This window comes from Corylus avellana, chromosome ca1 (assembly GCF_901000735.1).
Source record: "Corylus avellana chromosome ca1, CavTom2PMs-1.0".
Classification (NCBI taxonomy): Eukaryota; Viridiplantae; Streptophyta; class Magnoliopsida; order Fagales; family Betulaceae; genus Corylus; species Corylus avellana.
In genome coordinates, this window is record NC_081541.1 from 2,939,457 (window position 1) to 2,955,235 (window position 15,779).

Below are 15,779 nucleotides of genomic sequence, written 5' to 3' on the forward strand. Positions count from 1 at the left end.
AAACAATTTTCTTTCATTTAAAATTCAAAACTTCATTTATCTTTATATTACATCAATCAATTCTTCTCTCCATTTTCCTCCTATGCAATGAGTAAAGCTATCCTCCTATGCAATGAGTAATGCTATAAATGATATTTTGACGTGTCAACTTTGAAGTTCCTGTGGGCAGATACCATGGTCGAAGTTTTGCTCTTTTGGTTTGGTAAAAAAAATAAAAACTATGGGCACACACAATTGACTTCATAGACATAGAAAGGAGTAAAAAAAAGACAAAAAGGATATCGTTCTCCCTTATCAATCTTTTTAGTTCAATAGCTGCATAATTATTTTCACATTGTATTATTATCAAGTCAAAAATTTAAATTTTTAGTATTATATTAAATTACTAATTTTTTTTTAAAAAAAAGTTACTTATTAGGATAATGACATTATCACGTCAGTTTAATAAGATAAAAATATTATCTCAAAAATTTTAAATAATAAGAAAAGATAAATTTAATTATATTATATGAAAGTTGATGATATTGACATCAAACAAACACCAAGGTAAAAATCATATCAGGGACAAACTTTCAACCTAAATTGCCAATCTACTACAGTGGATTGAATTTGTTCAACCAAGTAATCTGTTTCTTCAACAAAACTGCATACTAGTCAGACACCACATCAATCCAATCTTGGAAAAACTTCCACCAATAAAAAGGATGAAATTATTGTTCATGATGTGACTGGTGTCAATGTCCTGTACCATAGAAATTCCAAAGCAATGCCCTGCCAAAAGAGGAGGGGGAAGGGGAATTGTAGAAAACATGTGTGAAAGGACGGTGAGCTTCCTCCTCAGACAGAGAGACTTTGACTGGGGAGGGGATCAAATTATATAGGGTGATCCAAGGGGAATTGGGGGGATGACAATTATAAGGAATTCTTGTCAAAAAGATGATAGGAAAATGTTAATGGAAGAACAAAATGAAGGATTCTTTCACCAGATTTTAAAAACCACCATCCAACTAGGAAATCAAGTTCCCTTCCTGAGATCTTTCTGGTACCATCTAGCAATCCTCACATGGGAATAAGAGTATTCTTATTGATTTTAGTACAAAGGAGCCACAAGAGTTTACAGTATCCAACACAACTTTCAAGTTTCAAATACAGGCATGTATATAGTAACTTAACAGCAGAACATGAGGAACTAACATGCTTAATTACATTTTACTGGGACAAATGAAACAAGGGTCTTTCTCATAATGGAATTATTATTGATATTGAGTTATAATAGTGGGATTATTAATATTCCTTGGCAATCTTCGCTCTCTCTATTATGAACTTCCCTTCCTTGAACTTGTCTCTGACCTCATAAGCCCGAACATATTTCCAGCCTAATGTCTCACCACAATTGCTGCAATAGATGTCTGCAACAGTGTACAGACCAGTCAAGAGCTTCCTGTCTACTTTTTGCCCCACAATGATGTTCATTGCATGTACAAACATATACGCTGGCCCACTTTTTCCCTGAACAAAGTAATGGGAAAAAAGTTGGGGACATATCAACTGAACATATAGATATAGACCAATATACATGAAGAAATGTAACCACAAATTTAGCAGGTGATTCAATTTCAGAAAATTCAGCCTGACTTGAATAAATCATTGTAGACAACATGCAATCTCTAAACCAATTTTCTGTACAAATGCATATCAAGAGAAGAGTGTGGTTCTAGCAAAGGAGCAGTCCAAATAAATATCACTACAAGAATGATTAATCAAAGAGTAGGACTGTGCAGGCGAAGGCAATTCCGACCACTGATCCGCCACTGACCCGCACGGATTGGCTTCCGGTGGCAGGCAGAGGTAGGGGAGGTCTATTAGTGTTTCCAACGAAAGTTGGAGGCCGGAGTGGAGGTTGGTATCCGTTTCCAACGGAATTTAGATAACAGTAATCCATTCTTTTGCAGCCTCTTACATTTTGCTCTAGGCTTTATAGTATTCAAGATGATATAGAGTTTGAGACAAAAAGATCACTGAATGCTTTTCTAGGAGAAATCTAAACCAGTATGGCCATCAACTACTTACTACTTTCAATATATTATCCATAAACTAAACTATGCAACAGATTTGAGACTATAAAGATTAAACATAACATCATATTGATATAATCATATATATTGAAAGACAAGATCTACATTACTATTCACCAAAAAATCTTTGGAAAGCAGGTCTCTGCGCAGGGCAAGAGGATTTCCGCAATTTCTACAGCTGAACAAGGGTTGATCACCAAGTTCTGCCATCGAACTGAGAACTTCGAACCAGAATATCAAACGTGCTAGATGATTGTTAGGAATAAGAAATGGAATAGGACTATGGACTCATCAGAGATGAATGATGACCCAAAGTTCTGCTCCCAAAGAGAAAGCTGGAGATCTCTGGGCAGGGCTTGATCAAAAGCCAAGGTTAGACAGTTGACTAACAAAGAATTGGAAAATGAATGGAACTTTTTTTAAAAAAAGAGGACAGATCACCAAAGAGATTCCAAACGACAATAAAAAAGTTAACCTTTTTTAATGCATTATTTGATTGACTAAGATCTCTCTCTTCCTCTCTCCCTCCTACCCTCCCCCAGTTTGGTTACTTGGCACATAAGCATGCCAAGAATTTCTCTGGGTCATAGGTTTCAGATGATTTTGGCACCAAGAAGAACAAAACCTCTGCTATTGGCTATTGCCATGGTTTTCTTTCCATTAAGGAAAAGTTCTCTTGGAGACCAAATAACTAGTGTGGCAAATGGCAATCAAAGACTGACTGCTTCGAACATATTGATCAATAGCTCATTTCACATGAAAAATTAGAGACATTTACAAAAAGATGATACAAAATGTCACCAACAAAATTTAAGTAGAATGAGTAGTAATTTACAATAAAATTTTTGGAGAGAAGGTCAGTGCGAAGGGCGATAGGATTTTGGCAGTTCCTGCAGCTGTATAAGGGACGACCAGTATAGTCCTCCATTGAACTGACAACTGAGGACCCAAGAAACAAAAAACAAAATCAAATAATAAGCGAATGAAATAGAAGAAACTTTTCTTAGAAAAGTGTATCAAATTCACCTACTTGAAGGATGATTTCTGCTCTCAGAGATAAGAAATTACAGCGTGGGGTGAAAGCTATAAGAAGGGTATGATCAGAGTAACAATTTCAAATGGCTGACGTATCCAGAAGAAGATAGTGTTAGGCGTGGGAAGACCAATGAGGTTGATAAAGACAAGGCTAGGTGGGGGAAGAAACAGCAGAGAAAAAGAGGTGACAAGTTTTTAGAAGTGGCAGCCATTGAACCACGGATCTAATTGGAGATGAAAATGGAATTCAAAATTTCTTGTCTTGTTATAAACTATCTACTCTAACCTAACGAATTTGGATATGATCTACAGCTTCCTTATTCTCTCAAGGCTCCAAACTTTCTTCCCTTAGAACCCTAATTTCTTGCTCAGAAAAAAAAAAAAAAAGACAAAAACAAAAAAACACCCTAATTCTCTCTTCTTTTTGCGCTTTTTGATGAAGGGACTGAACTATATATATATGGGTACTGGATCAGCCAAATAACAATGAAAGCCCCTTTAATTAAGAAATACAGTTCAGGCCCATGAAGACAAGGCCCATATAAAAATATTTGTACAAGCCCGTGAGAATATGATTGATGTCCAGTTGTTAGAAGGATAAAAGCCACGTGCTGAGTGAATGTGGCCGAGCATGAAACGCCACTAGCACACGGCTGCTACAACAGCCACAACCGACGATCCCACAACAGTCACGATCCATGAATCATGATCTTAGCATCATATGAATCGGACTCCTCGGGAACGTGAGTGCCGACAATTTAGGGGATGATACATGACGGTTGAGCAGTGATATGCAGCATATTGGTGTGCATGAGCATGTTAATGTTGTAAATTTTTTATTTTAAAACCGACGTGACTGTTTATGCACGTCCATGTGATATATATCACTAGTTCATGACGGTTACCGTCTATACCTATAAAAGGTAAATTCCTACAAGGTATATGAGTAAATTACTCTCTAAGAAAACTTCACATTTCATATATGCAAAGACTCTTATAACTTGTTTGAAATTGTGTTTGAGGAGTCTAACAGTGCTTTTAACACTCAAAAAGTCCGTTTAAAAAAAAAAAGTAGTTATTTGGTAAAAAAAAATTAAAATCTATTTTAAGGGTTCAAAAAACCTAAAAATAACCAAAACGCACTTTTGGCAAAAACTTAAAAATGAAACTTTTGCTCAAAAACTCTTTTTGACTTAAAAGCTCTATTTCTCAAATTTAATCCCAAACATGCTCTTACTGACTTAGGTATCAGAGCTATCCGCTTACACACCCGACAAACTCTTATTCTATCTTCTTCCTATTTTGCATTTATTGTCACTCTCGGATCACTTACATCGCCCATCTCGAAAACTATTATAACAACTACCCTGTTGTGTATATACATATACATGTCTTCGTCATAATGGAAAGTTGTTATAACTATGTGAACATACCTAATTAAGATTAATCAAGTAAATATTTGAAGTAATTTCACTTTAAACTCATAAATTACTACGTAATTTGATAAGCATTTCTCAAACTTCAAAATTTTAAAATTTTGATCATTGAGCTTTCAATTGCAGTCAATTTGAAACCATCCGTTAAATTTACCCCTAAAAATACCAAAATATCCTTGTTTTTTCTTTAACTTTATTTTTTATTATTTTTTAATTTATAATTAATGGTAAATTTGGAATTTTATAAAAAAGTTGGGTATAAACGTCATTGTCTCACTTTTAAACGTTTAAAATCTGATGAACGGGTTCAAATTGATTGCAATTGAAAGTTCAGTAATTCAAATTGAGAAGTTTTGAAATAAGGAAACTTCTTAAATCGCTTGATAATTTAGGAGTTTAAAATGAAATTACCCCTAAATAGTTTGTTCCATGTTTTGTTTATTTCTTCTGTTTCATTTTCTATAACACCACGTGTAAATTGTGTAATGAACTACCTCAGCCACATAAACAAAATCTAGCAACTACACCAAAAGAGAATATGGTATGATGTTGATGATCTACACCTGCTTTAATTGAATAAAACTACGCTAGAACAGCAATTGTTGTTCCTTATTGCTTCAAATAAAATTATAAAATAGCCTATTGCCTTTTTCCTCGACAAGGCACCAAAGATAAAAATATTTTTTTTTTAAAAAAAAAAAAAACCACACAGATCATATATGGACAAATTTTACGCTCGATCTATTTCATATATTTTTAACATCTATTAAGGATTATATGTGAAAATACCAAGTTTTAATAATAAATATGAGTCTAATAAACTGAATTAAAGGAAAATATTGTCCAAGACATACCTTTCTTCTTCTTTTTTTTTTTTTTGTCCATGACACATTCTTTCAAGGCACGGTTGCTTTGTGTACACATTTTTGTCAAGCAAATCCCATAACTTGTGCAAAGTGCCCGCTCTACATAAACCGAATAAGACTCCGATTTAAGCTGCGGATGTGACCCTAAAGAATTGTTTACATCTAAGAAATTTTGAACCTTAGACTTGACCGCGTGACTCCAAAAAAATTGCTTACAAATAAGGAGATTCGAACATTTAGACAACCCCAGTTTACGTGAGACATACTTATCGCATTTTTCATTTTTCCTATTTGCTATGTTCAAAATTTATTTTCCTTCCTCTAACAACTATAATAGAAAATTATTTTCTAAAAAGACATGACACTAAAAATAACCTTATTTTGAAGCACCCGAAATTAAATATAAGAATTTTCTAACCCTCATGGATTTAAATTGACTCGATTAAAATGTTGCTATATAAATATTTATAGCCTTTGTTTGTCAAAGCTTTTTTTTTTTTTTTTTTGTATTTTTTTTTTTCTAAAGCTTGACACATAATTTAATACGAGTAATGCTATGAATCATCTTTTTATCCTCTAAAACTGATATGGTTTCTAAAATTATTATTAAATTTTAGATGAATCATACTTAAATTTTGATCAAATGGTAATTTTAAAAATTATATCAGATTTAAGAGAATAAAAAAAAAGTTCATAACATTACTCATTTAATACACGAAACTATGACGGTAGAACACTTTTTTTGAAAAATAAAAATACAAATACCAGTTTAATTTAAAAATAAAAGTTCGATTATTTGAAAAAGTTTACTTAATCGATATTTATTAAATAAAAAACAAAGGGAAAGTACAACCTTATAAAGAAGAAACAAAATCTGTAGGCTTGGTTGTCTTCTCTACGCTTTGCCGCTTCTCCCTTCTCTGATATTGTTCGTGAAAAACATTTCTTCATCTCTTTCTCTCTCTTAGGGTTTCTCTTTCTCTCTCTAACACATGGCGGACGCTTATTGGAGGTACAGCGACTCACGGCAGCCTCCGTCGCAGTCGATCTCTCAGCTTGTCGGAAAACGCTCTCGCGCAGACTACGGTAAAACTAATTACCTCCGATTCACCTTTTCTTGCTCTTGTATTGCTGTGTTATGAAATTAGGGTTTCGGTAATTCCGGTTTACTCTGTTTGGTGGCCAAAAAAGCGGGAGAAAAGAAAATAAAAGACGATAAAACGGGGGATTTATGCGAACGTTTGATTTATGTAGAAAATAGGAGTTCTTAGCTGAAGAAAACCATTGGGGGTTGACAAAACTGGAAGTTTTTGATAAGAACATTTATAACTTTCATTTTCTTACATTTTTTGGGCTACTATGCAATTGGTGGAATGGGTTTCTTTTATTATTTTAGATATCGTCATTTAAAAAAAAATAAAAATTCATAGGTTTCTATGTGGTTCACTTTTTTCGAAGTTTCATTTTTGTTGTGCTGTCATGTCCGAGGTTATGCTCTTCTATGGTTGCGTAAAGAACAGTATGAGAGCATTGTTTTAATGGTGTGTATGATATTGGAGGATTAAGTACTAGTGCTAATTTCCGTTTATGGTAAGAAATATATCTTTTAAGGCGTAAATGAGTAATATGCTATGATTTCTTGCATTCTTATCTATATGGGGATAGATGAATCCTGTTAATATTGGAAATCCATCATTGGTCGAAGGACTGCCACTTTGTGTAAATTTTTGGGCTATGTATTGTCTAGTCTTGACTGCTAGATTATCTCTGTTGTCAATTATTTTCAAAGGATCAATATTGGGCTTTGTGTTATTTAGACTTAATGACAGCTCTGCACTGCTTACTTGCTTTTTTAATTGAATGAATTCCTTTGTCTACTTGGTTGAATTGTTATTGGATGAGAGTTAAAATTTTGGAGATGGTGATGGGATTGTTGTGGATAAGGGAAGTGGATATAGTTTTTTGCGAGGTTGATGATTTTGATTGATTATGAAGAAACAGATTGTTTAGGTCTTACCTTTTATTATTCCTTTACTCCTTTCTTTTGGCTGGCAAGAAGGAATAATAAAAGTTAGTTGGAGTTATGTTGTTTTGTTGATTTGGAGTTGCTATAAACCAAGACTGCAAGAAGTTGTCAATACTTTTCTGTTCGTATTCTGGATCACATATTGTTTTGTGTATGTGTGTGTTTCCAAGTCATTGCATATGAAGTTAAAAGCAGTTTGACTGGTACCCAGAATAGTAAAATGGATGTTCTTGTCTATTACATGTTACTTGGAAAATAGATTAGAATTTCATACCCTGTGTAGTTTTGTTGGTAGGTTTTCTTCTGCAAATGCATTGCTTGCAATATTTCTCCAAAGAACATAGTTATTCTCCAAATAAACTAATCTCAAAGTGTCATAAGTATCCTCCAGTTTTGCCTTTTTGTAATATGAAAAAAATTCTCCAGTTTGTTCTTGTCCGAATAAACTGTGATAGAAAAGGAATGGAAGAAAAAAGGACTACTTACAAATGTAGTTGAACAAATACACTGCATACTTTTTGAACAAATGGAACCAGATGGAGAAACTGAAGAATTAAAGTATTAATAAGTGATTTGCCTTATGGAACTTGTATTTGGACTTGACTTTGTTTGGAATTATCTGCTTCAAGGGTATTTAATTCTTGATTGTGGAGATCATATCTAATGCCCTTTTCATGGAAGACATTTTAATCTGACTTGGAGCCTTCCAAGTTCCAACATAAAGTAGCTGGGGGAAGAATCATGCCTTCCCAATAATGATAAGAGAAAGAAAGTACAGAAGAGGAAACTAACTCAGTGAATGCATTGTCAAACTTACTTTCTAGGTACTCATGAGAGATTTTAACGTGTCTTTTTGTCTTGTAAAATTTTTGAAGTAGGTTATCGCACTGCGCCATACTGCCATTACCTGTACATTGTAAGTAATGTCAAGTCAGATCATAGATGTGCCTTATGAGCTGAAGGCCCCTTTTGTCCCATTTGTAATTTTATTACCTACCCACAGAATAAAAAATAAATAGAGAAAGGGATAGCAGTGGCAGTCAATTTTTGGAAGGGATGGGTGGCCTTAGATATGCTCTTCTTATAAACTGCTTTATATGGGATGACATATGTAACAGACCCTGCCACTAGTCAATTCTTTCTTTTTCTCTTGGTAGTATGAAGACAGTAGGCATACATATTAAAAGGCCATAACTTCGTAATTTGAGATACCTTATGTTTTTAAACAGTGTTGGGGATAAACTTGTCTAAGTCAAAGATTGTTCCCGTAGATGATATGGGGATGTGGAGGGTTTGGCTTGTATTCTTGGGTGTAGAGTGGCTTCGTTGCCGATGAAGTATTTGGGTCTTTCATTGGGTGATCACTATAAGGCTTCTATCATTTGGAGTGGCATTATTGAGAAGATGGAGCATATGTTGGCAAGTTGGAAGAGGCTTTATTTATCAAAGGGAGGTAGGTTAACTTTGATAAAAAGTACTCTTTCTAACTTATCAATGTATTATTTGTCCCTTTTCCCTATTCTGATAGAAGTGGCTAATCGACTAGAAAAACTTTAGAGGGGCTTTCTTTGTTTTGCAGAGGTATGCCACAAAGAGGGAGCCTTTGTGGAGAAAGGTGGTGGATATTAAATATGATAGTATGAGGAGAGGTTGGTGTTCTAAAGAGGTTGGTGTCGGAGTGTGGAAATGTATAAGGAGGGAATGTTGGGAGTTTTTTTATTTTTTTATTTTATTTTTTAACACGTGAGGTATGAGGTAGGAGATGGATCTAAAGTGCTGTTTTGGCATGGTGTTTGGTGTGGGGAGTAGCCTTTGAAGTTCTTATTTTTCGAAATGATTCACTATTGCTTGTGGTAATGATGCGTGGGTGGCGGATCATATACAGTTCCAGAATAAAAACATTAATTGGAATATTATTTTTACTAGACTTATGCATGATTGGGAGGTGGAAGGGGTTTCTGGGTTCTTTAAGTTGCCTTATTCTCAAAGAGTAAGACATGGAGGCGAGGATACAATTTGTTGGATTCCTTCTATAAGGAAATCATTTGAAGTTAAGTCTTACTATCAGATGTTAGCTAATCCGGTAAGGTCTCCTTTTCCTTGGAAGAGTATTTGGAAAGTTAAGACTCTCTTGAGAGTGGCTTTCTTTGTGTGGATGACGGCTTTAGGGAAATCTTTGTTTTGGATAATTTACAAAAGAATGTTATTGTGGTGGAGTGGTGTTGTATATGTAAGAAATGTGGGGATTCTATTGATCATCTACTCCTTCATTGTGAGGTTGTAACATAATTGTGGAGTGCGCTTTTTTAGTTGTCTGGTGTTGCTTGGGTTATGCCTCGAAGGGTGAGCAAGTTGTTGAGAAATTGGAGGGGACAATTGGGAAACTGTAATGCTTTGAAAATATGGAGGTTGGCTCCTTTGTGTTTAATATGATATCTTTAAAGAGAGCAAAACACAAAGAGCTTTGAAGATCATGAGAATGGATTGTTAGAGATGAAGAAGATGATATTACAATCCCTTTATACATGGAGAGTGCATGGAATAGTTTGCTTGTTTCTTTTTTTTTTTTTTGGAATTCTGTTCTTCTTTTTCTATTCTTTAGGGGTTTTCTTGTATACTTCTTGTGTACTAGGGTTGTGCTCCTCTACGCATTGGGTTCTTTCTTACTTTTTAAAACTTCATCTTCCCCTAATAATTTGGGTTTGTGCGTAATTGGTGATGCAAGTGGCCCTTAGCAATTTCCGTGACCTGATCATGAGTGATGCGGTAGTCTTTGGCAGTTGGGGCAATCACATTATATGAGAGATCAACAACTCTGTATTAGGTTATTCATAACGGTTACCAATTATTTTTTCTAGTACTAGACATATCTCTAGCAGATTGACTTCCCACACAAAGTAATGTGCTCTTCTTCTGCCTTTAGAATCATATGTCTTAACATATTGCTCCTTTCTTTTATCTTTTGTCTCATTTACTGAAAGTACATGCTTGATCTTGAAGATGTCCCTGGTGGTCATGAGCTGCCCAGTTATTATGCTCGTGATGATGACAGAGGAACACTTCGTGGAATTAGAGATACTGACTCCATTGGAGCATCTTATGATCGTTACCTACGCAGTGCGGTACCTATTTATTTCCAGTGTTTTTGCATCTCAGATACATTTTTTTTTTTCACTCTCAATTTAATTTTATGTTAGGTTCTAATGTTATGATGCTATATTTCAGCAAGTTTCATCTTATGGTGGGGGACAGTCTGCTAGATCCATTGGTGGGGGAATATCGAGTCGTGCTGTTGATGATCCGCGTATTGTGGGTATTGGGAGCATGGATCCAGGTACAACTGTGAAGGACAGAACTATGGGATATGGAGGTGGAAGGTCTGAGGTTCCCCTTCCTCCTGATGCTTCCAGTACACTGTTTGTGGAGGGATTGCCTGCCAACTGTACACGACGAGAAGTGGCTCGTATCCTTCTTTAGGCTTCTATTTTCTCAAGCATTGCTTGCACTTTTCTTTTATCTTCATTGCTTGTAGTTTTACATTCCTAGTCTTGTTCCTTCACTTGCTGTCATAGATATCTTTCGCCCTTTTGTTGGCTACAAAGAAGTGAGACTCGTAAGCAAGGAATCGAGACATGTAAGTTTATATTTGTTATAAGTGCATTGTCAATATTTAGTACATTGATGGATTCACTGATGATCAATCTGTTCAGCCTGGGGGAGATCCACTGGTACTTTGTTTTGTTGATTTTGTAAGTCCAGCCCATGCTGCCACTGCCATGGATGCCTTGCAAGGTGAGCTTATCTTACCCCTTAATTTATAATAACTTTAGCATCATGCATCTTTGCCAATCCATTATGTTGCTTATCTCTGCTTTCCTTTTGTTGTGCTATTAGTGGAGTTATTAAACATTTTCCTTGATTTTTTTTTCCGCTTTCCTATAAAGAGGGTCGGCTAGTTACACTACACGGTATACCAAAACAAAAACCTGTGTGACATTTCTGATTTACGTATGTGTGTGTCCAAGTGTTGGAGGGGCTGAGTTGTTGATGTCTAAACTTATGATTTGGCATGGTGTTAAAAGATATCTATTGAAGGGGGCTGGCACTAAGAGTTCGTCGCTACTGGGAAGTGAAATAGCAACTCTGTTAATTAAATCTTTGAATTATTGAATGATAAAAAATGGTGAAATGCTAATTTACAAAATCAAGCATTATTTTGTTGTTATGCGAGGAAAATGAATGTTTTCTATAGTGACAGTTGCATACATATTTCATGGGAAAAAACGTAAAGCGGATTTTCGCAATCTGAAAGCCTAAGCTTCCAAAGGTTTGCCAAAATTTTTAAAATTTCTCGAAAGCGCAGCAAAGCTTAGTTTGGTGGCTTATATATCTCAAATGAAGGTGAGAAACTTACTTTGGAGGGCTTGGAAGTTCTTTTCCTCTATGATAATCATATGATATTCGAACCGACCCTTATAGGCATTTGCCAAGGTCACCTTTACTGCTGGTGCCTATGTGTTTTATACTGCAGGTTTGCTCTTGTCTGTATCAGGTTTGTACTTAATAATTATGAGTGGCAAAACTTTGCGTTTTCTTGGGTTCAACTCTCCAGGCCAACAATTTAAAAAAAGAAAATTAAAACATTGGACCTGGTTGATTTAATTTACTTTATGGATTTTCTGCTCAACTGGCCAAATAGGCTACCTAGACCAGTTAAGGAGGCTGATCTAGTCACATGGCTGACCAACCATGCTAAGTAGTTCAGATGATGGTTCCATAAAGAGCTCGTGTTTTGGCTCACCTTTTCCTAATCCACTCTAGACCAATGGAAACCTCTGACTAACTAAAGTAGAAATAATTGAGGCAAAATATCCCTCCAGTTTCACTGTATCCGTAAGCCAGAGACTGGAATCTTGATGACTGAGCTTTACCTTGGGAAGGTGGCAGACTTTCTTTCTATGTCCTTATGGGGTGCTCTTTTAACCGTCAGGATATGAGTGGTCGATCTGCATCTGGTTTTTGGGTGTTATGGAAAGTGATTGACTGTTTGCCAGGTTTTTTTTTCGAGTTTGCTATGTGTTTAAGTTGAGCTAATGTTGCACGCGTCTTATATCATCTGTCTGCTGATGCCCCAATTAACCGTTCAAAACGTGGCTAGATGTTCAGCGTGAAATAGTAAAAGCTCGATTTTGCAGGTTATAAATTTGATGAGCATGACCGTGACTCGGTCAATCTAAGGTTGCAATTTGCTCGCTATCCTGGTGCGAGGTCAGGTGGCGGGCATCGTGGCAAGCGTTGAATTATGCGGGTTTGCAGGTGATTAACGCTATATTCCACCCGTTCGACTGTTTATGTTCATGACGTTAGGTGCTGACTAAGAAAACTTCATTATAAAACGATGAATCGCGCTAAATCATGGAACGCCACTTCTCTGTAGGATTCGCTCAAATTGGAGAGGTTATGATAATGAGGGGCGATACGACAGACTTGCGGTTTCGTGAATTACAGGCACTTTCGTTAGGAACAACTTGAACTGTGTGGATTTCATTAATTCGGGCACGATTGCTAGAGATTGGAGCGTGCTTTTCTTTTCGAGTACTGTGAATTATTTCTGCCTTTAGTCACTTCGGTTTGTTTCGCTCTGCATTTGACTATATTTATCCTTGGAGATGGTGTAAACTTATGCTTTTCCTACCTTTCGGCTTATTCTGTTTTCAAGATATATCTCTAGTGTAGTGAGAGTCGAAGTAGGTAGGATAAAGTTGACATATGTGGTGTATTATTCAGTTCAAAATTTTCCTCGAATAATTTCTTGGATCTCTATCGTAAAACCCTTTTTTATTGAGAAAGGAAGAAAACTGGTGTAGCATTCAGCCTATGCGTTGCATACTCTAGATCTTTGGTTTCTCAAGTTTTCACAGGCACTGAAGAAATATCTTTTTAGCCTGATCATTAATTGGATTGTTTTGGGGTCTTAGCAGCGAAACGCTATAATGCCTTCTTGTGGGTTGATTTTTTGAGCATTCTGGCTGTCTCTTTATTTTCGATAGGAGATGCTAGGAAGCCTGCTTTTGCTATGAGCCAAAAGCTAAAGCCACCTACCTCTCATGTTTATAATGTGAAAGTGCCAAAGCCTGCCGGCTATTGTTGCCTGAACTGTTGCCATTGTACCAGTAATGTTATGCCATGATAAATTGATGTCACGTACTAGGCCTGTAGTCTGTAGGTTGTTTTCATCTTCCTAGCGTGGGGGATGATTTTCCTTAGATATTTTCCATGCGACGGTGTCTCTGGATTCCCAGATTGCATAATGCATTCATAGGGTGGAAATTTCCCCACAAAAGAGCTGTTCTCTTAAGTCGAGATTTGGGCAGACCTTATTGCCTTTTGTTGAGCTATTGATGCCTGGTGTATTGCATATGTTTCTAGATTCATGGAGATATACAACAACATATATGTTATCATACGCTTGCATATATACACAACATTTTAGTCTCCAACAATTATTCCATTAATTACATATCCGATTGACCAATGGATGAATATGCAAGCATATGTTTAATACCTTGTTGAAGTAAATAGCAATGAAGATGATGCCATTCGATTGTTGAGGAATACTCTTTGACCCTTTTAAGCACCAACTGTTGGCCTCTTGAGGACTGCATGCTGTATTGCCCATATTATTGCTTCCAGTGCTTTGAATTAATTAATCATGCAGCTACTTGGATAGGGATAATTTTTCTTGTGTATTTGTAACCATCCTTTTAGTAGAAGGAACTTCCTGGGGCTGGCCTGCATATAATGAAATATGTGGAGTTTTGAGCTTCACATTTGTTGTTTGGATCATAAAATTTATTAGAAAGTGCTGTAGTTGTTCTTGGCCAGGGCTCCGTTTTACACTACGAGCATGCTGTAGAAAAGTGGATTAGCATGGCATCTTTCGGCGGATATGAGCATGGTTCCTTTATTTTTTGGGTCTTCAAACGGCTAGAAATATTGCATATTCTTTTTCTTTTCCGAGCAAAGATAACCATGACAGAAAAAGAAAAAAGAGCCATAAAATAGGAGGTGGTGGGAAGATGCGTTATTTGAAGGAAGAGCTGGATCTGGAAACCACCATAGGGGGGTGGCATGGGCCGCTTGTGGGCCTTATGCACCAGTGGAGAGGCTAGATGGCAAGTGGGTTGGGGGCGTGGAGGCTAGTGGAGGGTTGTGTGCGCAGCTGAAAAAAAAATAAATTGAAAGACTAAAAAAGAGGAAATTTTGAGGAGGGGGTTGATGAGAGGCCGACTTGTGGTGGGTCAAGGGGAGGGGAGTGTGCATGGTGCTGGTAAATGGGCCGCAGTAGATGTAGCTTCTCAGCTTTCACAAAAGAAGAGGAGGTAAAGATAAAAAGGATCTGGAATGGTTGTTTAGAAGCAGGCAACAACATGCACGGCAACCTACGAAATATTACATTTTCAGATGGCAAAATTCATGTACCAACACTTTGCAACTCTTTTAAGCCCTAAACAATGTGATTGGGGTCTTTAATTAGCTCTTGTTGCTGGCAAAATCTTGACTTTTTGACTTTTAATTTGAGCCACTCCCATCACTTCAAACGAATGCACAATAGAGTGCACAAAAAAAGATAAAGAGGGCACAAAGACCAAAGTGCGTTACATCATTAATTTGAAGTGCTTAAAGTTTGTCTTTCTCAATAACTCTGCTTTCCTCGTAATCACACATGTTTTGTCTTCTCATTTGGTTTATGCTCAAAGTTTTTTGGGTACTTTAAATAACACCTAAGACTTTTTTTCAGTTTTGATTTTTTTATTTATAATGAGAATGATATTATAGTCAAAGAGTTGGTTCGCAGCAACCCAAGACCTTTTTTTTCGGTTTTGATTTTTTATTTATAATGGGAATGATATAATAGTCCTTTCATGTTATTTTTGTTATTTATTTGAGAAAAAAAAAAAGGTCAGAATCACTCAACTTATTTTACAAATATTTTCAATCTCAAGATAACAAAAAAATTAGGTTGTTCGAATTTCTTAAAAGATGCTAAAGGTCCGTTTGGGATTACGATTTCAGTAAGTGTGATTTTAAGAATTGCGTTTTTAAAATTACGTTTTTGAAATTGCTATTTTTTATAATCGCAAAGATGTTTAGTAAAACATATTAAAAAGTTTTTTTTTTTTTAAAAAAAAAAAATTTATTATCAAATATTTGTTAAGCGAAATCGTGATTTTAATTTAAATTGGTGCCTTTTTCAAATAAGCATTTCGTAGCCTACTTATAGAAATTGTAGATTTTTTTTTTTTTTTTTTTAAAAAAAAATTTAAATTAAACGTAGATT

General features: G+C 35.8%; 2 protein-coding genes across 5 annotated transcripts; one reads left to right on the forward strand and one right to left on the reverse strand.

The window, feature by feature from the left end:
- Nucleotides 1-1,064: 1,064 nt before the first annotated feature.
- On the reverse strand, nucleotides 1,065-3,480 carry LOC132186847 (protein yippee-like At4g27740). Of its 3 annotated transcripts, none has more exons than XM_059600948.1 (3): nucleotides 3,106-3,480; nucleotides 2,911-3,014; nucleotides 1,065-1,509 (listed from the first exon to the last, which is right to left on the reverse strand). In XM_059600948.1, exons 2-3 carry the CDS (start codon nucleotides 3,001-3,003, stop codon nucleotides 1,285-1,287), a joined length of 318 nt encoding a protein of 105 aa, XP_059456931.1. In that variant the 5' UTR covers nucleotides 3,004-3,014; nucleotides 3,106-3,480; the 3' UTR covers nucleotides 1,065-1,284. The 3 variants fall into 3 exon arrangements, with proteins under 3 accessions (XP_059456931.1, XP_059456939.1, XP_059456947.1); XM_059600956.1 differs by having other exon boundaries at nucleotides 3,102-3,480; XM_059600964.1 differs by lacking the exons at nucleotides 2,911-3,014; nucleotides 3,106-3,480 and adding an exon at nucleotides 2,193-2,903.
- Nucleotides 3,481-6,285: 2,805 nt separating this feature from the next.
- Nucleotides 6,286-14,974, forward strand: LOC132180823 (RNA-binding protein 1-like). Of its 2 annotated transcripts, XM_059593801.1 has the most exons (7): nucleotides 6,287-6,498; nucleotides 10,439-10,560; nucleotides 10,664-10,901; nucleotides 11,011-11,072; nucleotides 11,149-11,230; nucleotides 12,634-12,754; nucleotides 12,876-14,316. In XM_059593801.1, the coding sequence occupies exons 1-6, from the start codon at nucleotides 6,405-6,407 to the stop codon at nucleotides 12,735-12,737; spliced, it is 702 nt and encodes a 233-aa protein (XP_059449784.1). In that variant the 5' UTR covers nucleotides 6,287-6,404; the 3' UTR covers nucleotides 12,738-12,754; nucleotides 12,876-14,316. The 2 variants fall into 2 exon arrangements, with proteins under 2 accessions (XP_059449777.1, XP_059449784.1); XM_059593794.1 differs by lacking the exon at nucleotides 12,634-12,754 and having other exon boundaries at nucleotides 6,286-6,498; nucleotides 14,310-14,974.
- Nucleotides 14,975-15,779: the final 805 nt, after the last annotated feature.